At 48.2% G+C, this 23,995-nt stretch overlaps 2 protein-coding genes across 22 annotated transcripts in view; both read left to right on the top strand.

Annotated features, from left to right (window-relative positions):
- Positions 1 to 4,472, top strand: part of KIF1B (kinesin family member 1B) — a 90,071-nt gene extending 85,599 nt beyond the window's left edge. For all 21 annotated transcript variants that reach the window (XM_072977562.2, XM_072977559.2, XM_078379220.1 and 18 more), the window contains 7 exons: positions 86 to 325; positions 782 to 853; positions 1,060 to 1,181; positions 1,336 to 1,485; positions 2,165 to 2,357; positions 2,786 to 2,904; positions 4,334 to 4,472. In XM_072977562.2, the coding sequence (XP_072833663.2) occupies positions 86 to 325; positions 782 to 853; positions 1,060 to 1,181; positions 1,336 to 1,485; positions 2,165 to 2,357; positions 2,786 to 2,904; positions 4,334 to 4,376 (939 nt within the window). In that variant the 3' untranslated portion in view covers positions 4,377 to 4,472. The remainder of the gene's footprint in view (positions 1 to 85; positions 326 to 781; positions 854 to 1,059; positions 1,182 to 1,335; positions 1,486 to 2,164; positions 2,358 to 2,785; positions 2,905 to 4,333) is intronic.
- Positions 4,473 to 11,474: 7,002 nt separating this feature from the next.
- PGD (phosphogluconate dehydrogenase) lies at positions 11,475 to 23,204 on the top strand. Its single transcript, XM_072977569.2, has 13 exons — positions 11,475 to 11,603; positions 14,590 to 14,665; positions 15,223 to 15,402; positions 15,749 to 15,814; positions 16,597 to 16,715; positions 17,618 to 17,687; positions 17,989 to 18,123; positions 18,658 to 18,847; positions 19,912 to 20,042; positions 20,554 to 20,687; positions 21,338 to 21,437; positions 22,093 to 22,215; positions 22,641 to 23,204. Exons 1-13 carry the CDS (start codon positions 11,596 to 11,598, stop codon positions 22,758 to 22,760), a joined length of 1,452 nt encoding a protein of 483 aa, XP_072833670.2. The 5' UTR covers positions 11,475 to 11,595; the 3' UTR covers positions 22,761 to 23,204.
- Positions 23,205 to 23,995: the final 791 nt, after the last annotated feature.

The following is a 23,995-nucleotide window of genomic DNA, read 5'->3' as shown; positions in this document are numbered from 1 at the left end:
GCCGTTGTGAGTTGCTTCAGACATCTTGCGGGTTATTTTAAGGAATAAAAACCAACTGGCGGATGACGCATCTGTTCCTCCCCAGGTCGAGAAGACGCGCCACTTCTTGCTGCTGCGGGAGAAGCTCGGGGACAGCGTCCCGAAGTCTCTGAGCGAGTCGCTGTCCCCCAGCCTCAGCAGCGGGACCCTCAGCACCTCCACCAGCATCTCCTCCCAGATCTCGTCCACCACCTTCGAAAGCGCCGTCACGCCCAGCGAAAGCAGCGGCTACGACTCGGCAGACATCGAGAGCCTGGTAGACCGAGAGAAGGAGTTGGCCACGAAGGTACGGAAACAGAGCCGCCTCCGTCCAGATTAGATCCCCCTCCCGTTTGCCTCTCATGACGCTCTTGCAAGGAAAGTCAGAGCCCGAGAGGGTCGGGGGGGTGTCTTGGAGGCTTCACAGCCCAGCAAGCTTTGAACCCAAGTCTCCTCCATCCATGATCCCATCAGCCTTTGTTTTGCATGCTATCCCATTCTTCAGCTTTGTGGGATGATGGGTGAAAAAAATACAGGATCTGCTCACAACCAAGCCTGAGTATCTTGAGTGCCGCCCTGATTCTGTGTGTGTTGTGTTGTGTTGTGTGTGATGGGTGCCATGTGGAAGAGGTGGCATCTGTGTGCTAGATTAAGGGAATCTGTCTGCAAAACTGGTCCCTCATCTTGCTTGGATGGAGGGAACTCTGCTTCTCGTATCCTACGTTCCCCCCCAGTCCTGGCTCAGATCTTTGATTCTTTCCAGTGCCTGCAGCTTCTGACTCACACTTTCAACCGCGATTATAACCAGGTCTACAACAGCATCAGTGATTGTAAGGTAAGTGAAACATCTGGACGGAAATCACAGCTTACGGGTTTTTAGGGCCGGGATGAGAGGAGGAAGGGAGAGACGCCTTGGGTTCTTGTCCATCCTCTCTGGCAGCGTCTTTCTACTTTGCTGTTTGGAACCACCACCGACTCCCTCCCCTGTTGCTCACCAGGCGGTCTCTTGTGTTCTTCTCCCTCCTCCTCCTCCTCGTCTAGCTGTCCGATATATCTCCAATCGGCCGGGACGCATCGGTCTCCAGTTTCAGCAGTGCCACCCTCACCCCTTCCTCCACCTGCCCCTCGCTGTCGGATTCCAGATGCAACTCGGTGGATCAGAAGTAAGCTGAGCCGAAGGGAGAAGCCCCCTCGGGCTTCCGTGTGCAGTCCCACCCCCGGCGGGGCCTCGCCGAGCCCGGCGGGTTGTGGCGTAGCCGTCTTCCCCCGCCTTGCTCTGCTTAATACGGTACCTTTTCTGTCATTTTTAATCCAAAGGACCCCCGAAGCAAATTCTCGGGCCTCCAGCCCCGGCCCGGAGGGGGAGCCCTTCCAGCTGATGCCGCCCATCGAAGGCTCCTTCTTGGCTCGAGCCGGCAAGAATGAGTTCTTGAACCTTGTTCCTGACATTGAGGAAATCAGACCTGGGTGAGAATCTCTGCTTTCAGGCCACCGAGGAGCCCGGCCTGTGGTGTAGCCTCGAGGAAAGCACTAAAAAACCCATCACTTTCTGAGCTCGGGCTTATTGGCTTCCTGTTCAGTTGACCCTCTTATGGAACGTGGTCAGTTAACAGGGGTTGCCCTTCTCTGGAGGAGGAGGCCAGAGGGTCCCCATGACCTGCACGTGCCGGACATGTGTTGTCCCCAATTCGTGTGAACAATGAGTCCGTGGACAACCCCCTCCCCGAGCTTGCTCTCTTTCAGTTTGGGAGCCACTGACCTCTCCCCACCCCAAGGGAGACCTGGCCGCGCCGCGTCCAGCCACAGTTTCCAGCATTGGGGTGGGGTAGACCCCAGTGAGCTGGCTCGCTTCAAGGTGAATCCCTGGCATGAAACCTTTGGCCATCTGGAGGAGTATGGACTCCATCTCCCAGAATCCCCAGGGACCATGGCCCATGCTGAAGGATTTTGGGAGTGGTAGTCCACAATTCCTGAAGGGCCAGAGATAAGCTATCCCTTGACTTTCACCCCTTTTCAGAGCCAGACGGTTCGAGAGGTTGGGACGAGATGCCTTTTTTTTGGGGGGGGCTATGCCTAAATACATAAAAAGAGTGTGTGGCGCAGGCGTTCTGAATACCCGCCCCCCTTGGGGCTTTTCCCTCTCCAGCGCCGTCGTTTCCAAGAAGGGCTACTTGCACTTCAAGGAGCCGCTCGCCCAGTCGTGGGCCAAGCACTTTGTGGTGGTCCGGCGCCCGTACGTCTTCATCTACAACAGTGACAAGGACCCCGTGGAAAGAGGGATCCTCAACCTCTCCACGGCCCAGGTGGAGTACAGCGAGGACCAGCAGGCCATGGTCAAGGTCAGTGCGGGCTGCGCCGTCTCCAGGCCCTGCGGGGGCTCTGAGGGGGGCCCCCACGTGTGGCACTTTGCTGCGGTGTCAGGGGGAGCCTTCCCAGAGTGGCTGCCACGGAGAGGGACTCGGCTGCCATGTCGGGAGATTTGAGGGAGAGGGAGAGGGAAGGGGTCGGGGGTGCTCCGAGATGGGTCTGGGTGGTGGTGGGTGGGAAATGGAAGCAGGGTAGCTCATGACATGGAGTCTCCTACTAGGGCCGTGAAGCAACCATCAAGATCCTGATGGGTAGGAGAACGAAGCCCCAGGCTTCCTCAGGGTCTTGGCCCTCCTTAAATCTTTGCCAAGTGCAACGTAAAGCGTTGCGGCTTTGACACGCGGTCTGGCATCGGAAGGGGATCCCTTTTGAGAACTGCCTGCTTCTTGTCATTCTCTAGACTCCCAACACATTTGCGGTCTGCACGAGGCACCGCGGGGTCCTCCTCCAGGCCATCAACGACAAAGATATGAACGACTGGCTCTACGCCTTCAACCCGCTTCTCGCTGGCACGATACGGTAAGACGCGCCAAGGACGTTTGGGCGACGGCGGGAGCGAAGCTGGAGAGCCTGTCATGGAGGAGGGACTAGGGGGGTAGAGGGAAACAGCGTCTTGCCACAAGGCATGCTGCAGCCCCAAGAGGCCCACTTGAAACCCGTCAGATGAAAGCAGAGCCCGTCGGCTGGTGGCCAGAGTTGTCCCCTGAATTTAGGAGTAGAAACCAAGATGTATTTGAGGGATAGTGCCGCTGCCGGAGAAGGCTCCAGGTTGGGACTGGCTCTTCCTCTCAGGCTGGGTATGGCGGCAGCCAGAAGGCAATAATTGTAGGAAATAAGAGAGGAAGTGGGAGAGGAAATATCCGCTGGGGCACCTTGGTGCTGGGAATAGAGGTTGTGAATCCTATAGAGCCGGAGAAACGTCTCTTTCCAGATCCTTCATGGGAGACCCTTCCTGACAACAGCCAATTTGAATGTTATTGCCTGCTTAAGAAGCAGATCGGCTTGTCGGAAACCAAACTCCTTTTTTTTTTCACTGCAGCTCCCAAAATCTTTGAAAGCCATGTGGATTTTGTGAGTTGTAGTCCAAAAAAAAAGTTTTATTCCCCCCCCCCAAACTCTGCAGGAATTCATGAACATGGAAAGTCTTCTTACTGACGTTGCTTGCCGAGGTGTTAGGCTCTTGCAAACTTATCTCCCTATGTCTATACAGTGGGGTCTTGACTTGAGAACTTAATCCGTATTGGAAGGCGGTTCTCAAGTCAAAAAGTTCTCAGGTCAAATCTGCATTTCCCATAGGAATGCATTGAAAACCATTTGATCCGTATCTGCTCTTTTCCGTCCATAGAAACTAATGGGAAGCTGCTATTCTGCCTTCGACCACTAGAGGGGGATATTTTGTTTCTTTTTTTTCTTAGGTCAAGAAAGGTTCAGGGAAGGCAGGGAAAAATACAGTCCAGGCAGTACAGCACCAGGCAGTCTGAAGACTGTCTCCCAATCCACTCTCTAAACGCTGGGAAGAATGAGGAAGCAGACAGGCACCCTTTTCACTGGCCAACAGTTAACTGAAAGTTCAAATTTTGCACTTTCCCTGCCTCCCACGTGGTTTTTTTTTTCAGTTCTTAACTCAAATCTAAGTATGTAAGTCAAGTCAGTATTTTCCTATGAGAGTGGTTCTTAAGTCAAAATGTTCTTAACTCAAGCCGTTCTTAAGTCAAGACCCCACTGTACGGTCCTGGTTGCTGGTCTAATGTCCTTCATGTGTGTCCCCCCCCCCCCAGCCCCCCAGTTTAATCCCATCGAAAGGCCACGGTGCTCCCAGCCCAGCCTGATGATATATGTTTCAGAATAGGTCAAGAGGCAACCAGAGACAAGAGGACAGCTAGGAAAACTGTCAGAAAACAGGATGTATGGCCACCTTAACCCAGCTTTTCCTTCTTCTCCTGCACAGGTCCAAACTCGCCCGAAGACGCTCAGGACAACTGAAGTACTGAGTCCGTGTGGGGTTTTCGTCCGATTACTCCCACCCCCTTCCCTCTTCTAACACGCCTTCTGATATAGATAAAGCATTACCTCTCCTTTCTCTGTGATTCTTGAATTTCTCTCTTTTTCTTCTCATATGTAACCCTGTGGCTTAACTGTCCCAGACCCTCTCCTGCGTCCCCCCCTTCAGCACTTATCCAGTTCTCCTCACACTCTCCTCCCCTTCCCCTGTTACAATGACTGTTCCATTAATTTTGTTTTCACCTGTGTTCAAAATACTATTAATAATAGCATGTGGCCAAACGGAAGACAGAAATAGTGGTGGCGGGGAGGGGAGGGGGTGTTCCGATTTATATGCACGACTTTTTAAAAAGAAGGGGAAACAAACTTGGGAGTCCCCCCCCCCATCTTGGCACTTGGTTCGTCCTCCAGCTGCCTTCGTCCGTGGTGTGTTTGTCTCTGTCTGGACCCTCACCCCTTTCCCCCTTTTCGGCTTTTTGCTTGTCTCCCATGATTTGGACATTGCTCTGCTCCACGGCTCCTGAGGCGAGGCTCCCTGCACTTTCTGTGCCATTCGTGCGGGGGATGCGGCCGAGATCCCTCGAGGGTCCCCCCTTTCCCAAAATCAGTGCATCCGTGATTTTAGGACTCTCTGCTCTGCAGTGTTCTGTTGGCACTTAAAAGACTTCTCGGTGGCTTCTCTCTGCGGGTGCTTGTGATGGCCTTGCGGTTGTTCTCTGCAGTTCTTCATCTCCCAGGGCTTTGCCTGCAACTGATCCTTCGAGAAGGGCTAAGGTGAGCACAACGGGTTCAGTCGCCAGCGTGCATGGTGGCCAGGATCAGTCCTCTCACCGCCAGGACCAGTGACTGCCACCTGCAGAGTTCCAGCCCTGACTTGGGAGTGTTTGAACCAGTAATCAACTCAGAAGGATTGTGCTGGAGAGACTGCCTGAGCTTGGCCTCATGGCTACCGAGGGCTCGCAATCTCATATATATATGTTCTTTTTCTTGGAACCAGCCAGTGACGGTGAAGGAAAGAGAGCAGAGTCTGGAGCTTTGCCAGGGACTACAACTCCCAGAATACCCCAGCCTGCGTGGCCACTTTCCCAAGCTCCGGCGGGGATCCTCAAAGTTTGAGAAGTCTATAAATACGTCAGGAAGGTGCAGCCGTTCGGTTGTGTTAGCAGTGTCCCAAAAGATCACAAGATTCCTTTCAGTTGGAGTGATGATGCAGGGTGGGAGAACAGAAGACACTGCGTTCCATGGGGCACAGGAGGAAGAAGACTGAGAAATGTAGGAGGCTTGTAATCCTTGCGGGGGGGGGGGGAGGCTCCTTCTTAACCTTCTGTCCCCCAGAATCACCGTTCCTCAGAATCCTTTGCAGGATTTAACCCACAACTTTGAGCTGGGGACAAAGTTGCCTCCCCGCTGCTACTTGTGGTGCTTCGCAGGCAGTTGGCAAATGACCTAGACTTTAAAATTCTCACTTCAGTAACACTACCCTGTCAGAACTCTAAAGGCAAACCAGTCGGAGCTGCACGGACATGTTTGGAGGCCGGGGTTGGTGGGGGTGGTGTGGTCGGTTGTTGCTGTTGTTTCTAGAGAGAAAGGATCTTTATATCTTCCCCCTGCTTTCCCCAGTGTAAAACAGCATTTTATCCGAACTAGTGCCGCTCTTGACAGCGCTGCTTATTCAGTCATTTACACATCTGCATAGGAGAGAAGTCCTAAAAAAAGGGGTTGGGTGCCCTTCTTTCCGCCCTCCTTAACATCTAATTACAAATTTTCATAGTAATTTCGTAGTTGAGCAGGGTTTGCTTACACAGGCTTGAAGCAGCTACCCTCACCCTGATGAGGTATTCTTGTTGCTTGTTTAATCTGCAAGGTTCTAGGTCTCTCTTAGCATTCATGTTCTAGATGGTCCTTGCCCTCACTTGCAGAAACACCAGCTGAAAGGAGGAGGAGAAAGAGAAGGATTCGCTCATTTTGGAATTGTCCCACTTGAACATTGCAGGGTCAATCCAATATAGAAATAATTCCCTGAACACAGAAGACTGTAGGGCTATGTCCCTCTGCCTTGAGCTGCTAGTTTTCAATATGTAGGGAACTGTTTGGTGTGGAGAGATATGCGCCATCATGCAAGACTCATCGTGAAGTTTGGAGTGGTTAAGGTTGATCTGTACCTGCTGCTTGTAAGAACGAGGCCTTAATCCAGCCCTTCCTCGTTCTCCTGCCAAAGCTTTCGATTTCTCCTTGTGAATTCATGTCTGCTTCTTCAGAGGAGCCGCCGTACCCTCGTTCCTCTTCCTTTCCCAACTCATGTTGACTTTGATCAAGGAAGATCTTGGACCATCCAGACAGCAGTTTGAGCCTTGGGTGGTTTTATGTCCAGAAAGGACTAAGTACATCAGAGACTATCGGCTGGTCTGTCTATCCATTGCCTTCTGATGCATTTCAGAACAGTTCACGCCATTGGATTGAGGGATACTTCCTTCAAACCTCTCCTCCCCACCTAACAGAAACTCACTGGAAATCAGCCCTGGAGGAGCGCTTTCACACCAACGTAGCAATCTCGCTGCATTTTGGAGAATATTTCAGTTCTATCATGAAAACACCAGGGAGCTTGCCGTGGTAGTGAAGCTAATTTTTAACACGCTCATCCTTTTTTCTTTCTTTCTGAAGCATAGCAAGTGTTCAGGATACAACACATTTGGACAGTTTTGTGGGTTTCCTGGACCACCTGGATGGGAGGGTGGGCTCAGGCATCCCCCGTCATGACATGAAATGGGGCCGCGTGTGCGTTTTTGCTTGTTCATTCATTATACTCTAATTGTGTCTGTCTTGGTACAATAACTAATGTTTCTTTCATCATAAAATGGATCTGTCGTGCACTGCTGGTGCGGGTGTGTATGTGAATGCATGAACCGAGGCTGCTGGTTGAACCGCTAAGCAAATTCTGTCTTGGTTTTAAAGAATGGGCCAAGATTTTGCACACTGCGTTACATCGCTATACCTGCTTCCTTTGGGAGAGGTGGGGAAATGTGTGTAGGGCCACAGAACCCAAAAAGAGCTCTTTTGACACTGTTTACATGCACCCTAAGATAACCTTGTGTTTGGTTTTTCTTGTGGTATCTTTGTTTTTTTAACATGGAAAAAAAACTTGTCTGCAAAGTCTTTGCTTTGGAAGGATCACTGTCTTAGGAATGGGCTATAAATACAGGGGGTTATGTATAAGCATTAAGGGACTCTCTTTTAAGTCCAAGAGCCAGGAAGAACATGGGAGATTCAGAGCTGGGAATTAGGTCACAGGTTATCCCATCACCTTAGATCGATTTATACTCAAGGTGCAGGTCGGCCAGAGGGCAAGTCTCCATTCTGAGCCCCCAGCCTGTCTGCTTGGGGGGAAAAGGGACCCAATGCAAAAAAAAATTCATAGCGCCTTTCTAGCCTGGGCCATGAGCCTTTCCTTTGTTGTCCGTTCCAGAAGGGTTACTGATGGACCAATCCTCCTTATCACCATCATCTTCTCCCCCCATGCATCATCATTCCATTGAAGGGACACAGTCCCGAATAGGGAAGGATGGAGAAGTTTGCATTCCCCCCCCCTCCCGCCCCGAAGGTACGAATCAGTGTGTAAAGAAGTGTGGCAGCTTGGCGGGTGGTTGCTCCCCTAGAGTCAGCCAGCTCTTAGGGGACCTGCCGGGCTGTCAGGAGGCACCACGCCATGGCCTGGGCCAGCCAACCCACGGAACATGATCCGTGACCTCCAAGTGGGCTTTCCCGTTGGCGCTGCTGTATCTCACGCACGTGGGGGGGGGAGGGAGGATTTGCTACTTTCTCAGGCAAGGAACCAAACCGAACCAAGTTCTGGAAGTGATGCTGGACTCAGAATCACAAACGCCACTTCTTTTTCCAGCTATAAGCTCTCGGTTTTTATTTAACATGACTTTTTTTTTAAAAAAACACACAAACAATGCACTTTAATTCTTTGGCCAGTATTACAAGAAGGTGTAAAGGGAAAAGGGGGGGAAACCCCTCGGGAACCATTTGTCCCCTTCACAGATTCCCTTCGGTGCTCCAAAGCAAAGATTTTCCTCTGCTGCTTTATTATTTAGGGATAATTTACAGGGAATAGTTAGTTTTTTTAAAAAGTGATGTTTATGCATTTGTAGCTGAATTGCACACTAAAGCCAGAGATGGAGAGACCCCTTGGTATGTTCTGTGGTCAGTGAATGCCTACTTAACTGCCTCGTCAAAAGGTACCGTCCTCTGCACTCACAGCTGGCCAGATGTTGTTTTGTTCCATGGCTGTTTTTTTGTTTTTGTTTAACTTGCTGCTTTAAAAGACTGGGAAGAAAACTAATTTTGCTGCTCTGAGGTTTATTGAATGTATCTGAAACAAAACTTCACCCCCGTCTTCATACAGCATTTTTTTCTGTTGCGGCCAACTCCACTCCTCCTGTAGCCCGTCCAGATTCACGGTCTCCTCTGTATTTCTTACGTCACAGGAATGTATGCAATGTTTGCTTCCTCATTCAGACAAAAACATCAGCCATTTGGGAACAAAAGTACGTGTTTTGGGGGTTATGTTTTGGAGGAGGAAGGAGTTCAAAAGGCCATGTATGAATATGCAAAGTGCAGACACCTCTAGTAAATCGAATTACTTCAAGGGGTCTTTTAATTTCTGCTGGCATTCATTGATGGACGTGTTTTTTCCCCAGTGTGCTACTTTGGAGAGAGGTGTGTTCTGCTTTCCATACTGTTGACTCCATGCTCTCATTTGGAGAAATGCTGAGTTACTCTTGGCACTTGTGAAGGCCTGAGAGTACTGCTTCTACGCCCCTCACATCCAGAACAGTTCTTGGGTTTTATCCCTTCTGTTATCCTCACCTAAATGACATATTAAATAACATTCTTTTCACAATAGTAATAAAAAAATTTAATAGATGCCTACTTTTCTTCACACACCTCCACGTACATCCCCCCCTTGATGCTTCTCCAGCCAAACTGCACAACATAAATGGCCTTCTGGAACCCACTCCCCACCCCATTGATGTCATTCCGGCAAAAAACCAGTACATCCCTACCACTGTACATTATTAATTGCCGACTCGTTTGTCTCTTCCCCCCTTCCCTCCCTCCATGTTTTATTTTGTAAATATATCTGATGTATGGAGCTTGGGTATACAAAATGTAAATACAACTTCATGTATTTGTACTAATTCTGATCCATTTTGCTGTATAGCCTTTAGGTGTGCAATGCAGATAAACTACTATCTAACTCTGTGTATGGTAACTTTGCACCACCAAACTGTTAGTGAACAAGGTGAAAAACAATAAAGATAAAACCAGTGCATTACCAAGATACCCCTTCTGGATTGAGTTGGGTGAGCTTCTTTGTATGTTTATTTGAATATGTGGTTTACCAGGCCGTCCCTTGGACTGTAATTTTTGCCGTAATACTTCACCAATTTCTGCCTGGCTCGGGTTGCTCTGCCTTCGCTAACACTCTTGAGAGGAAGCAAATCACATGCTGAAAACTCACCATATCTAACACCTGAAAGAGCTGAGACACTGATCTTGAAAAGCATCTTGAAAAGCCCAGGAATGAATTCAAAGCCACTTCAAGTTTGAGGATTTAGGGTTTTGAGCAGGCTGTGGAGAATCCTAAGGGGCAGAAAATTGCCCCCTGGACCAGCTAAAGGTACAACCCTTATACAGGTTTTGAAATGTTCCTTTTGGTCTACAGACCTATCATCTCTTTCCTTCTGGTGAATCTGGTAACTTTGGGGGGTTCTGTTCTTCAGCCAGCTGTCCCATTCACCTTGACAGTAAACAGTCACCAGAAACGGTGGACAGCAGATTCCTGCTGCCCTGAGGCAGGAAACCCTTGCCCTCCTTGTTGACTTAAATCCCTTGCCCTGGTGGGTTCCTTCCTGATGAGACTAGAAGCTGGCTGAGAGTAAGGTGCCCAAGAAGACTTGCCACTGGTCCTCATGGCGGCCTCACACACCATCTCCCAGTCTGAGGAGGAACACCTGCTATGAAAAAGGCATTCAGCCTGGGAGGGGGGTAGCGGGGGAGAGGTGGCTCCAGGAAGACTTGTTTGGAAAGCTTGCCCGCCTGGATAGGTGTTGGGCAGGCAGGTGGCACCCAATCACCAGGGTTGAGGTGAAAGCAGGGAGGGTGTGTATAGGAGGAACTCCATCTCGCAGCAGTGAGCATTTCCTCCTCCCCTGATTCACCAGCACCACCACCTCTCATCCTTTGGCTTCTCTTTTTGAATTTTCAAAGATGGTAATTTCCAGCACAATTTTTAATTTTAAGGGCTACAGAAATCACCCCTCTTGTGGAAGCTAGCCCTATTAGGGTACTGGTGGGACTGGAGGTAGGGCTGATGGCATAAAAATACAGGAAATAAAGCACATGCTTATGGAGTAGAGCTGGTTGCAAGGAGATATTTAGCATCCTCTAGTTAGGAGATCCCTTGTGTTATCGGGGATGCTGGGGAATGGTATAGGTGCCTTAGAAGTAAGGCCTGAAGGGGCTCGGTAGATTCAGGGGGGCTTCCTTTCGAGTGAAGATCTCTAGGGCTGTACTGGAAATCGGTGCCTTTTATCCTTTCGAATCTTGTACCAGACCTGCCTTGGGCACATCCTGAGAAGGCAGGACTCCCTGGAAAAGACCACAAGGTGGAAGGCGGCAGGGAAAGAGGAAGACCTGAAGCCAGATGGACTGACTCCACGAAGGAAGCCACGGGCTTGAGTGTAGGGGAGAGCGCCCTTGAAGCCAGGCCTTTTTGGCGATGGCTCGTTTTCATAGGATCGCCATCAGCCCGAAGGTGGGCACAGGAAGCACAGCCATTCCCTAAAAGAGGAGGGTTTCCTAGTTCAACGCAAACCCCTCCCAGCCAAAAGCTGCCCCTCGGGAAACGGAGCGGATCCTGGCTCCGCGACCACCGCAGTGAGAGAGAGAGAGGCCGGGGCAGGCTGGACAGAAGGCCCCCCCCCTTCTCCAGGGCGCACCGACCGCCGCGCCCTGCGCCTTTAAAAGGCCGCCGCCGCGCCCGATCAGCCGAGGCTGGGCCGAGCTGGGTCCCTCCTCCCCCGGTGGGCCGGCCCGGGCGGAGCGGAGCGGAGGAAGGAAGGAGGAGCCCGGCCATCGGGAAGCGCCGGTCGCAGCAGCAGCAGCAGCAGGAGGAGGAGGAAGCCGCGGAGCCGAGCCGTCACCATGGCCGAGTGAGTCGCTGGCCTAGATCACCCCCGCTAAAAGCCTGGGCCCGGGAAGGAAGGGGACAGGGAAGGGGGGGGAGAGGGAGCGAGGAAGGCGAGCAGGCCCCAGGCGTGGCTACTCGGGAGTAAGCCCCGCAGCGCTCTTCTGGGGCGCCCGCGGAAGCCAGCGAGCGCGCCCCGGAGAACTTTTCCCCTCCGTGCGTAAAAGCCCCTCCATTCGTTTCCTCTCTCTCGAGAGAAAGAGAGACGTGGTTCCTTTTTTCCAGCCGAGGCGGCGCGCAAGGAGCGGGTCCCGATCCCCCGTGGGAATGGCAGCCGACCCTCAGGAAAACCACACACACACACACACCCGCCCTTTAAGCCTGGTTAAGCCTGTGTAGCCGTGCCTCTTTTCTAGATTCAAACTTACTTTGCGGGGCACCTCCGGGAAGATTACTGCCCTCCAAGCCCGCAGTGCTGACAGAGTTGGGTAGTTGGGGTGTGAATGTGGGGGTGATGGTGAGTGGGACGGCGGCAGACAGCACTCTGTACATGCCCAGAGACTGTTCTGTGGATCCTTCACATTTCACCAGGAGTGAACTCTAGAAAGGAATATGGGCTTGGTTGTGCCGATGGTTGAGATTTTACTTTGGAAATCTAAGCAGTTTCAACTTGGACATACTTGTTAGCTCTGTGGGAGGAGACACGTAGGTGTGCTAATCTGTGGGCAGAGCCCTGATCTGATGGAGGGATGATGGGTGGGGTAAAAATGGATTAAGTGGATTTGTCCTGTCGATTTCAGTGGCGAGCCTTGGATCTCTGCGGTGTATTCACCTGGCCGGGGGTGGGGGGCTGCTTTCCTTCCTTCCTTGATTTTTTTCCCCAGTTGAACAATTGTGAAAGGCACAATGTTTGTTTTTTATTTATTTAAAATATTTTATATTGCTCCTTTTGAATACTTCCATGGGAGGGGAGGGGAAGGAATTAATGTGAACTGAACTGAGTGGACCGCTAGCAAGAGTGAGAAATGTTTACGTGGATGTTTCTGTGCAGGATGCATTTGCAACATTATTAACGACTAAACAACAACCCTTAATTATAGATTGCATAATCTGGAGTAAGTGACCTGGGCAACTGGACTGAGCTAATTCCACCATTGCAGATCCGTAATCCCGATTAGCATTGTGAAGTCACTCCAAGAAGGAGTGTTATGAATATTTATTTAAAATATTTCTGTGCCTTCTTTAGAAGCAAACCTCCCCATGGTGGTTCACACAGGAAGAATTTGGAACACTCACATACAAAAAGAGTTTGGAATATTTAAAACAGTCACTTTAAAAAAAATTGCAACAGAAAAGATGGTCAAGAAATCATTTAAAACCAGCCTAATACAGTACAAGCCAGTCTTAAAAAACCCATTTAAAAACTGTGGTGGTGGGTGGGAGCCCAGCACACTACCGGAGGAATGGGCCACCACAGAGAAGGCCCTGTCTTTTGTGCTGGGGTGGCTGAAAAGAGCTTTCCAAGGCAAAAAGCTGAGCCTCCGTAGCTCATATTAGGGTCCAGGCAGATTCACATGGGTGTAAAATCGTCTATCAAATAACCTGGTGCTGGGCTATTTAGAACTTGGCTATGGAACAGGTTTCCATTTCAATAGGAACTTAAGATCAGGTACGGAGGGTCCGATGAAAGGTTTGCACCTGATCCCACTTGGAAGTCCGGAGGCGAGACTTGAACACAAGACCCTTCTCTCCGTTGCGCTCCCCTGGGTACTGTTCTCTGACCAAGTGTGTCTTATGAACCTCTTAACTAGGAAGGACTATAAGAATCGGGAAGAACTCGCCCTGCAGAGGGAAGAGCACGGGCAGGAAGCATGTTGCCATCAGTGTGTACACACACCGCTCTCGTAACACTTGGCCAGCTTAAATTGTGCAAGCCCTGATGATCTGAAAGACGGCAGAAATGTGTTATGAAAACCATGTTGAGCCCCAGATTTAATCCCTTTGCTTTTTGAGGGGGCACAGAAAATCCACTCTCTCCTTCTCTTAATCATTTCTTCCTTTTTGATTGTTTGTTTTGTTTTATTTCCTTTTTCTTTTCTTTCTTTCTTTTTTTTTGGGATCCTCGCTGTGTTTGAGGAAGGTCTCATTTGTTGAGACACCCAGAAGGTTTTCTGCCTGGAACGTCTAGTTTGGAGTCTCTCGACTGTCCGGGTCTCTGAACTGGATGAGCTCCTGGTGGGTTTAAGGCATTAAGCAGGAGACAACCTTTTAAATACGTCTTGATTTTTAATCCCCCCCCCTTTCATCAGATTCTTTTATCCTTTGGCACCCTGGCCTGGGTGGTGAAGACAGAAACCTCACTGGGTTTAGGTAATCCTATTCACTTCCTGTTCATTTCCCATGGTAAGACAATCGTGCTGTCTTGCAAGACGGTGTTGCAACGGGTGCCTCCATCTTTTGCAATCTCTCAAGTCCGGAGTGCTTTGCAGAAGGGCCTTCTTTCCCTGCAGGTCTGCCCCCCCCCCTTTCTCTGTGTGGCTTCAAGCACTCCCTGGTTCTTGAGACCTGCCTTGTGCAACTAGTCTTTCTTCTTTTACACGGCTGAGACAAAAGGAGAAGATTCGCCAGAAGGAAAACCTGTTTTTGTGCTCCAAGCTCGTATTCTAATTTGGAATGGACTGGCAGGACCTTGTCCTCTGGACTGCAGTGGTTCCCAGATGTTCTCGGACTACAACTCCCAGAAGCCTCCCACCACTCGCTGGGCTGGCTGGGATTTCAGTCCAAGGACATCTTGGGAACCCATTGATCTAGAGAAGGGCGAGATGCTCCATACGGTTTCTTTGGTGTCAGGCAAGCGGAAATCAGGGCTCAGTTAAATCGGCTCTCAAAGCATCTGCAGCTGAGCCCACTGGACTGATCCACCTAAAGAGGTGTATTTCATAGGCCTGGAGGTCCGATGGCCTGCAGCCGAGTCTTCTAGCAAATATCCTTTCTGTTCTTTTCCTTTTCAGAGCAGACATTGCCTTGATCGGACTGGCCGTCATGGGCCAGAATCTCATCCTGAACATAAACGATCACGGCTTCGTGGTGAGTCAAAGAGCCCAGAGACGTGAGCTTCATATTTCAACCGTGATGCTTTTGTTTCGACCGCATGCTTTACCCTGCCCACACTGCATCATCTCAAAGAATCTAAAATGGGGGGAAAAGAGGGATTTTTCTTCCCCTGGTTTTGTTTTTATTTTTTTATGTCTCAGTCCAGCTGTTAACTTGGCTAACTTTCTTGAGCAGCCCTTTCCAAAACTCTTCTTAGACATTGCCGTGGATTCTGTAAGTGTTAAAATAGGATGCTGTGATCAGTGTTGAAAAGACCAAGGGTTGGGAACTGAGGGGTGCAGATGTTTATTTTCAAGGCACTGTGACTGGTTAAAATCCCTTTTTAGTTCTCTTTCACTGGCAGCAGAAAACAGAAAAACAAATGCAGATGGCCTCTTCTCTTTTTAGTTCTCTAGAAGTGGAATGAGCCTCTTTGTCCCAGAAATGCAAGGGCAGATCTGGCTATTGTACTCCATAAATTTCAGTAATTATTTCCGAAAAATAATTTAAAAAAATGCTAACTCTCACAGTTTCCTTTCTTACCCTCCCAGGTCTGTGCATTCAACAGGACTGTCTCCAAAGTGGACGATTTCCTAGCCAAAGAAGCCAAGGGGACAAAAGTGATCGGCGCTCACTCGCTGGAAGAGATGGTCTCAAAGCTGAAGAAACCACGCCGGATCATCCTCTTGGTGAAGGCTGGGAGCGCAGTGGATGATTTCATCAACAAACTGGTGAGGGGACTCGCATAGGCAGGAGACTGGGGAGGCCTTGACTCAGTCCAGGGACACAACGGCATTCGGTTTTTCTGCAAGCCAAACCAAACCATAGTTTCCAATTCTGGCTGCATGGGTTGTGGTAGCTATCCCTTGCACAGTTTGGATGTGACGGTAAACTGTTTTTTGCTGGAACTGGAAGGTTCCGGGAGATGCCTCCATGACCGCTGTAAACTTCTTAAGAGTTCCCTCGGCCTTCTGGAAAGCAAGGTGCTAGGAATTTTATTTATTATTCCTTGCTCTGATGTCTTCTGGTATAGAGTGAACGAAACAAAAAAATCATGCTGCTTCTTTTCACTGACAGGTGCCACTGTTGAGTCCTGGGGATATCATTATTGATGGTGGAAATTCTGAGTATAGAGACTCGACGGTACGTGCGCCTCGCTTCTCCTCCGAGGAACTTGCGATAGGGTTGGCTGAGATCATGTGATTCTTACAAGTACGACTAAGGGTTCTGAAATATCGTTGTTTGCCCCAAAGCTTCTGGGGGTGGGTGGTGGGTGGGCTTGAATTGGAACTTTGGCTTTCTTGATGCAACTCTTACCTGGCAAATCCGTTGTAGGCAGCTTTTAGTCTTGTGTGATCTACTGTGCTATATAGTTCATATCCTCCGATCCGTCCCAGGTACAATTAAATAATTTTGCACCCAGAGTTTTGTTTTGAAATCCAGAGTCCTCCTGTGCCTAAAAGCCACTGCTGGTGATCCTGGGTTTTTCTTTCCTTTCAGCCGTCTAAATTAGGGTGGGGATTTTATTGCTGTTATAATTGGGAATCAGAAACGGTCGCTGCATGACTGCAAATCACTTAAGTGATAACTGAGTAGCTCCAGATCCACCTTCCCATCCATGTGCTAGATGAAAAGTAATTAATGCAGGACTGGGTGCATAATTCAATATGCTTTTTAAAAAATATAAAAGCTGCAGGTGCCTAGTCCTTAAGATCACAAGTGTGGGCTTCCACGCATGGGCTTCCAACTGAAACATTAGACTGAGCAGGGTTTTAAAGGCTTTTTTTAATTGGCTTCAATTGCTGCAGGAATCTGCTTTTCTTTTCAGCACCAGGTATACTTTGTGCTAAATAAGAGATGCATCAGCCTCATGCCACAGCTTTCCCTTTGAGATGAATTACTCTCTCTCTTTCTTCTGTATTCAGAGGCGCTGCAAGGAACTCAAGGAGAAAGGCATCTTGTTCGTGGGGAGCGGGGTTAGCGGTGGCGAAGAGGGGGCCAGGTACGGCCCCTCACTTATGCCAGGGGGAGCCAAAGAGGCATGGTAAGTGTCCCGTTTTCTGCTCACTTTGTGTCCTTGAACAGGGTGTTCTTTCTGCTTGGACTGCGTGCTGCTGAAGAGAGATGCATGTAGGAGACTGTACTGTGTCTCTGCCTTTAAAACATGTATTCTCTATGGTGGTGAGAGGAGGTGCAAAAGAAGTGCCAAGGTGAATGAATAAAGATCAAGAAATTGTAAAATGCACTGTACTGTGTCTCTGCCTTTAAAACATGTATTCTCTATGATGGTGAGAGGAGGTGCAAAAGAAGTGCCAAGATGAATTAATAAAGATCAAGAAATTGTAAAATGCAAAAAAAAAAAAGGCAGAACTGTTCAGTCACATAGTCACCAACAAGAAATACTTTGTTACTGCAGTTCGTTCAAGGTAAACTTGAATGGGAATAGAAGTGTAGAAAGGAAAAAAAGCTTCTTGGTTGGGAAAAAAAAATCTCAGAGAGTGGTTTGGCTGCATCACAGCGTCATGGTTCAGAGCTGCTGCATCGTAGTCCGTGCAGCCAAGGTGATGTGCAAGCTCTGGTCAGAGAGAGAGAAAAACAAGATGTTCTTTGTACTGTCTTCCAGCGGTCCCCCACCCAGCCACCCAGAAGGTTATAAGCAGTTGCTAGATTTTGGTCCCATTGCTAGCATTGGTGTCGTGCGGTTCAGATTTCTATTTGTGCGGTCAGCAGTCCGTTAGACTATGGACCCGTGTTTCCATGAGAGCTGGCGGAGACCTGTCCAGACCTGGCTTGATCAGAGGTTGAACACATGTTCTTTATTTCGATTTGGAAGGAGGAATCATAGTGGCCCGGTAGAAAGGGAAGCGACTCTTTTGAAAGGTGTGTGTTAACAAACGGGATGCTCTTTCTTCCTGGTTCCTCAAATCTCCTGCCCTTCTTTCGCAGGCCTCATATCAAGACCATCTTTCAGAGCATCGCGGCCAAAGTAGGCACCGGGGAACCCTGTTGTGACTGGGTAAGTCCCGTGGGCCGTTCCACGTCTGTCCGGGGCGGTGGTGGTGGTCTTGCCCCTTTGAAGGATGGGGAGCAAGATGGACACCTGTGTTCGTTCTGGGCCTTTCTCCTGGCTTTTAAAAGTCACCCCTTCATTTGTAGTACAGACTTCGTTCCTGCCTTAGAGTAGGAAGCTGTCTTTTGGCGCCTTGGGTTCTTTCAAGGAGAGAAAGACAGTGTGAAATATTTAAAATGAATCAATGTTGTACTGAAGCTTGCCCCGGGATCCATTCCTTCTCCCCCCCCCCCCCCATGTCCGGCAGGTAGGAGATGAAGGGTCCGGCCATTTTGTGAAGATGGTGCACAATGGGATTGAGTACGGGGACATGCAGCTGATCTGCGAGGCCTACCACCTCATGAAGGACGTGCTGGACATGGACCATGACGAGATGGCCAAGGTAGGTGGAAAAAGCGAAGTAGCCTCGCCCACTTAATGCCGGTGGGTGAAATCAATGATTTTGGGTGTTTGATCACATCCGTCAAATACAGTGAGAGCCTCTTTGCTGAATGAGGTCATGGCTGCCATCCTTCGGCATGATCCTAAAGGTGGGAATAGTAACGGTGAGTGAAACTGGCCTGCGGTCCCAGAGTTTTTGGAGTTTCCAAAGTGAAGGGGCATTGCTATCTCCTGCCTTTGAGGGTCTTTGGAGCAGCATTTCTTAGCTTGGTCCCTTCCAGATAGTTTAGACTATCCTTCTTAACATCATCGTCACTGTGTGCCATCAGCTCAATGTTGACTTTTACTGACCCTTTCCAGGGTGTTCTTGGTGGAGCATACTCAGAAGGGATTCCCTTTCCCTTCTCCCGAGGGGTGGGCGGGTGGGTGGGATTCCCAGGGCCTGATAAACATTCCAGGCCAAAATCGTTGAACCCCCGGCCCTCTCTACGTGCCGCGGGCTGCATTTCCCACCCTCTCCCTCCCTCCTGCCCAGGTCTTTGAGGAATGGAACAAGACGGAACTGGACTCCTTCCTGATAGAGATCACGGCCAACATCTTGAAGTACCGGGACGCCGATGGCAAGCACCTGCTCCCCAAAATCCGGGACAGCGCCGGCCAGAAGGGCACGGGGAAGTGGACGGCCATCTCGGCCCTGGAGTACGGGGTTCCTGTCACTCTCATTGGTTAGTGGCCCCCGAGCGTGTGGGTCAGCCCTTTTCGTGTGTGCATCCCTCCCTCTCTCCGGCATGAGGTGGCCTTGGAACAGGCTTCGTTTCTGGCCTCCGGGTTTCCTTTTCTCTTTCAGAAGGGGAAGGCATGCCCCCAGTCATCCACCTTAGGTAAACTATCCTGCTTTGTCTTGAGATATGAGGTGTGGCTAGCAGGAGGACGGCATTGGCTGGCCTTTCCACGGATCCCTCCCTCATCACCATGATTTGCAGTTTCTTGGGCTGAAAAAGCAGAGTCATTCCTCCTCTCCTGTCAACAAAGCAGCAGGAAATCACTGGGATGCAAAGAGGGAAAGTTTTGTGAATGGAGGAGCAGGGCGTGGGCGTGACCACAAGGTCCCTACAAACAGTTCTGTGACTCAGAGACCTTTCTTCTCCTCTGTGTTTCTCTTCTCCCTCCCACCTGCTCCATATGACTCTTAACTGGCCTGCCTGTTCTTTGTTTCATGCCATGGCTTGTCCGTGCTTGCAGTCCCATCCTGAGCACGTTAGGCCCATCCCTCTGTGTGTACGGTGGGGCTTATTCTACTGTAACAACATTTGGCATATTCCAAGAAATCTCTGCACGTAGGGCCTCGAGAGGAAAAGACATGTAGTAAATTCTAAATTATGCAGGCTCGGTGTTTCCACGTCTGTTCCAGTCTTGTCGTTTTTGACACGACATCAAGTCGCCTCCAACTTATGTTAACCCTGTGAATGAGGAATCTCCAAAATGTTCTCTCCTTGACGGCCCCGCTCAGGTCCTGCAAATCTGAACTTGTGGCTTCCTTTAAGGAGTTGGTCTTTCTCATATTGGATCTTCCTCTTTTCCTGCTGGCTTCAGCTTTTCCCAGCTTGCGCCCGTCTTCTTATACGACATGTACATTTTTGTGGGGGTAATTCCAGGTTCTTTCAAAAAGTGATTTTTAGTTATTGTGAGTTGCCCAATAACCTATAGCTTCCTTTCTGTTTGCGTAGCAAAGGGTTGACCCTTCTTGTCATCAGAGTGACTTAAGTTTGATTTTTTTTTTCCTGCCAAGGGGAAGCTGTCTTTGCCCGGTGCCTGTCTTCCCTTAAAGACGAACGAGTGCAGGCAAGCAAGGTGCTGAATGGACCCAAAGCGAGCAAGTTCAGCGGAAATAAAACAGCATTTCTGGAAGACATTCGCAAAGTGAGTTACAGCTTCGGGTGTGCAGAATTTATCATTTTTGTGTCCACGTCTTCTTCAGAATGGAACCAACAAAGATGTCCATTGCTTCCTTGAAGCCCAGGTTGTAAAGCTGCATATTTGGAGTTGAGTTGACAGGAGAAATATACATTCTCTGTCATCTCATCCTTTTGAGCAAGGGCAAAAATTTGCATTCCCCCCCCCTTGCCATGGAGGATGGCGAGCTTTTTTTGCGAGAGTTTGCACGTGGGTGAGAATGCCTTGCACAAGTGATCACCCACTTTGGGGCAGAATTGTGCGGTTTGTACACTTTAAGCAATTGGGCCAAGCAAATTGCTGGTTCAATTAAGTATTTGGAAGCCGTAGAAGGTCGTTTGCATCTTTCTTAAGACGTGGCAGTCCTTTTGTGTGCTTGATACGCAGTTGAATAGTTTCTCAAGGGAAAGAACTTTTTGACGTTTTGTTGGTATGTCTGGATGTTTTTCTAAATGCGGATTCCTGGTGTCCTTTGCAGGCCCTCTATGCTTCCAAGATCATTTCCTATGCGCAAGGCTTCATGTTATTCCGTCAGGCCGCCAAAGAGTTTGGCTGGACACTGAATTACGGCTCCATCGCCCTGATGTGGCGGGGTGGCTGCATCATCCGAAGGTGAGCGGGAGAGAAGAATCTGAAGACAGTGGGACAATTTTCTCTGCTTGGAGCCCCCGTTGAAAAACTTACCAAGCTGCAGCCGGGGCTTTGTGCAGAGTGCGGGTCTCATATGTGTGCAGAAAATAACATGGCAGGATATAGTAGAGCGTGCACAATTCAGCTTTGCAAGTATTGTTGCTACATATCTTTCATTTTTCTTTCAAAGTTTTGGTCCATGGATATTTTAAAACGAACTGCATTTATACATATGGAATTTTAAAATGTCCAAAAAGCTTTGCCCTGCTAAATGTTCTGGATTTCTGCTTTGACCCTGCTAAGAACACCAGTGTATCAGTGGGGATTACAGGAGTTGTAGTCGAAAATGTTGACAGGGGTTCCCAACCTTGAGTCCCCAGATGTTCTTGGAGTACAACTCCCAGAAATCTTGGCCAACACAGCGGGTGGGGAAGGCTGCTGGGAGTTGTAGTCCAATGACCCCCTAGGGACCCAAGATTGGGAAGCCCTGATTTAGCGGATTAGAGATTCCTTAGAACTGGTATGTAAGTCATTGCATCACGTAAATTTGGGACACCAACTGACCGCATACTTATGTGATGGCAAGCCCTATTAGAGCTCCCAACGACTTATTTTGTATGTCCTCCGAATAGCGTGTTTCTGGGCAAAATCAAAGAAGCGTTTGACCGAAATCCTGACCTCCAGAACCTACTCCTGGATAACTTTTTTAAGACAGCTGTGGAGAACTGTCAGGTACGTAACCCAAAGGGAATCAATGAGAAATGAAATCGTATGTATTTATGGAGCGAGCTGAATGCCGGTCCTTATGTAGCAGAGTTAGCACCTTCTTTGTACGAGATGCAAGAGATACCAGGTGTCTTTGAAGAATCCCATATTTGCAGTAGTATAAAAAGAGAGTAAATAATAATAATATTAATAAAAGATGGTTGAAAATGCTCAGAAGCAGCTTCGGGAAGACTAGACACTCTCAGGAGCGCTGAAGTACTTATTCAAGGGGAGAATGGAAATCTGTGTGGGAGGAAGATTGGAATGGAGCCTCTTATACAAGAGCAGTCCACAACCTATAATTTATATTTTAAATAAATAAACACATAAAGACCCCCCTCCCCTGTGCATCCCATTTGTGGATTCAGAAGCTGATAAAGCTGGATTGCATACCGAGGGCTGTTTTTTTCCCCGAAGATGTAAATGTACCTACAGAACACTGCAGTCAAGCTCCAAAGGATCAGGGCTTCATTCAGGAACGTGTTTAAAAGGTTGGCTTAGTTAAGTATAACTAATAAATAGGAAATTGTCAGACCTGTTATAAGGTCACGTGAGGTCAAGGAAGTGGCATTTGGCTGTCTGCAGCGTTTTTAAATGTTTATTTTCTGTCCCTCACCGGAAGGAGTCATGGCGACGTGCCATCAGCACTGGCGTACAGCTGGGGATCCCGATGCCATGCTTTACCACGGCACTCTCTTTCTACGATGGGTACAGACATGGGACCCTCCCAGCGAACCTGATTCAGGTAAGCAAATGTGCGACAACGAGGGTGGATTTGAAACTTATCCTGCTTAGCAGAGCAGCTGTTCTCAGGGGTGGTCTCACGTGTTATCTAACTTAAATCTGATTATATTTTATGGCCTGTTGACTTTTATGCTAGCGTGCTGTAGTGGCCTGGGAGGATTGCCACTGAACTGTGAAACTCACTGGTTGAACTTAAGCACCTTCTAGATGAATAAGTATTATTTTGGACTGGGCTTTATGGATTACAGCATCTTCAACGGGTTGCAGTCTACAAAAGCTAGCGGAGAAGTTTGTTGCTAGAAAAATAATGTTTGAAGAGACCATGAAAAGTTTAAAAACAGGCCAAAACAGAGAGTCTGCCACAAGCTTACCCCTCCTTAGGAGTGTCATTCACTGATGATGTAATATATATGCAATTTCTTGTAGGCTCAACGGGATTATTTTGGTGCCCATACGTACGAACTGGTGTCGAAACCGGGCGAATTCATTCATACCAACTGGACCGGGCACGGGGGCTCTGTCTCCTCTTCCGCGTATAACGCCTAGATTAAAGAAGATCAAACCCAAGAGTCAACCTACTGTAGAGCTGTAACATTCCTTCTCTGCTGGCTGTTGGATCTGTATAATGAGCACTTTTCCTAGAAATAAATGTTAGGGATTGTTGTTGTTTTTTTTTTTGTAAAGAAATTGTTACGTCTTGTAAAAGAGCAAATATTAAACGAACAAAAAAAATCTTGAGAAAATGAATTAATTTCAAAAACATAACATTTTCACTGGTTCTATAAGTTTCAAATATTTGACATTTTCGCTAGTTTTCAGTTGTGGGGTGTTTCAATGCATTTACCAAAGGCTATTGCAGGCTGTTTGAAAAGAACAAGACGTCATTACTCATTGAACACCTAATGGCTTCCTAGTGTGGTGGGCCTTACCCTCAGGAAGGGCTATTTAGCTTGGAAAATTAATGATATAAAGGGACAGAATAAATGCTTTTTTTTTTAAAAAAAAAATCTGAACAGATATATTTTGACCATTTCAGACAGTAGATAAATGGGGGCATCTAGTGGCTAGAAGAGGTATTTCATTGTCAGTCTGGGAGCGATTCCATGTTAGTTATCATTTACTGTACTTTTGAATCATAGCAAGTGCGCAGAGCTGAATAAAAATTGGTTATCAAAAAGAGGCTGAAATATTTAATAATATTTTATTGACTTGACATGCTTTGTGCAGGCTTAATCCCAGGACATAAGAACACACACACGTACATATAGATAATATATGAAATTATATATAATACAATTTAAATATAAATATATTTAAATTGTATTTTATATATAATTTTATATATTATCTATATGTACGTATGTGTGTTCTTATGTCCTGGGATTATTTATAAGATAACAATATGCAATTCTCAATATTTGACATAGCCATTAGGAGATTTAGGAGTAGCTTGAATGGGTTCCTTGATAATTGCAAATGCTTCTAGAATACCTTTTGAAACATCCTTTTTTCCAAAGTGGCATACAAAGGAGGTTTCTATTTTTTTAAAAAAATATATTTTAAAACTAGATATGGCAAAATTGGTTTGTGGAGTGGGCTGGAAATGATTTAAAAATAGTATTTTTATAGTGATTTATCACTTTTCCACTGAGTCTGGGGATCAATGGGGTGTAAATCAATTAAACAATCAAGCTTAACACAGGCAGGTCAATAAATTTCAAGACTGAGCTTTATTCCTAATTAAGAGACAATGGTAGAGTCTTGTGTGAGGATTTTGTATC

The sequence above is a fragment of the Pogona vitticeps genome, chromosome 7 (assembly GCF_051106095.1).
Source record: "Pogona vitticeps strain Pit_001003342236 chromosome 7, PviZW2.1, whole genome shotgun sequence".
NCBI classification, from domain to species: Eukaryota; Metazoa; Chordata; class Lepidosauria; order Squamata; family Agamidae; genus Pogona; species Pogona vitticeps.
This window is presented reverse-complemented; position numbering and strand designations above follow the sequence as displayed.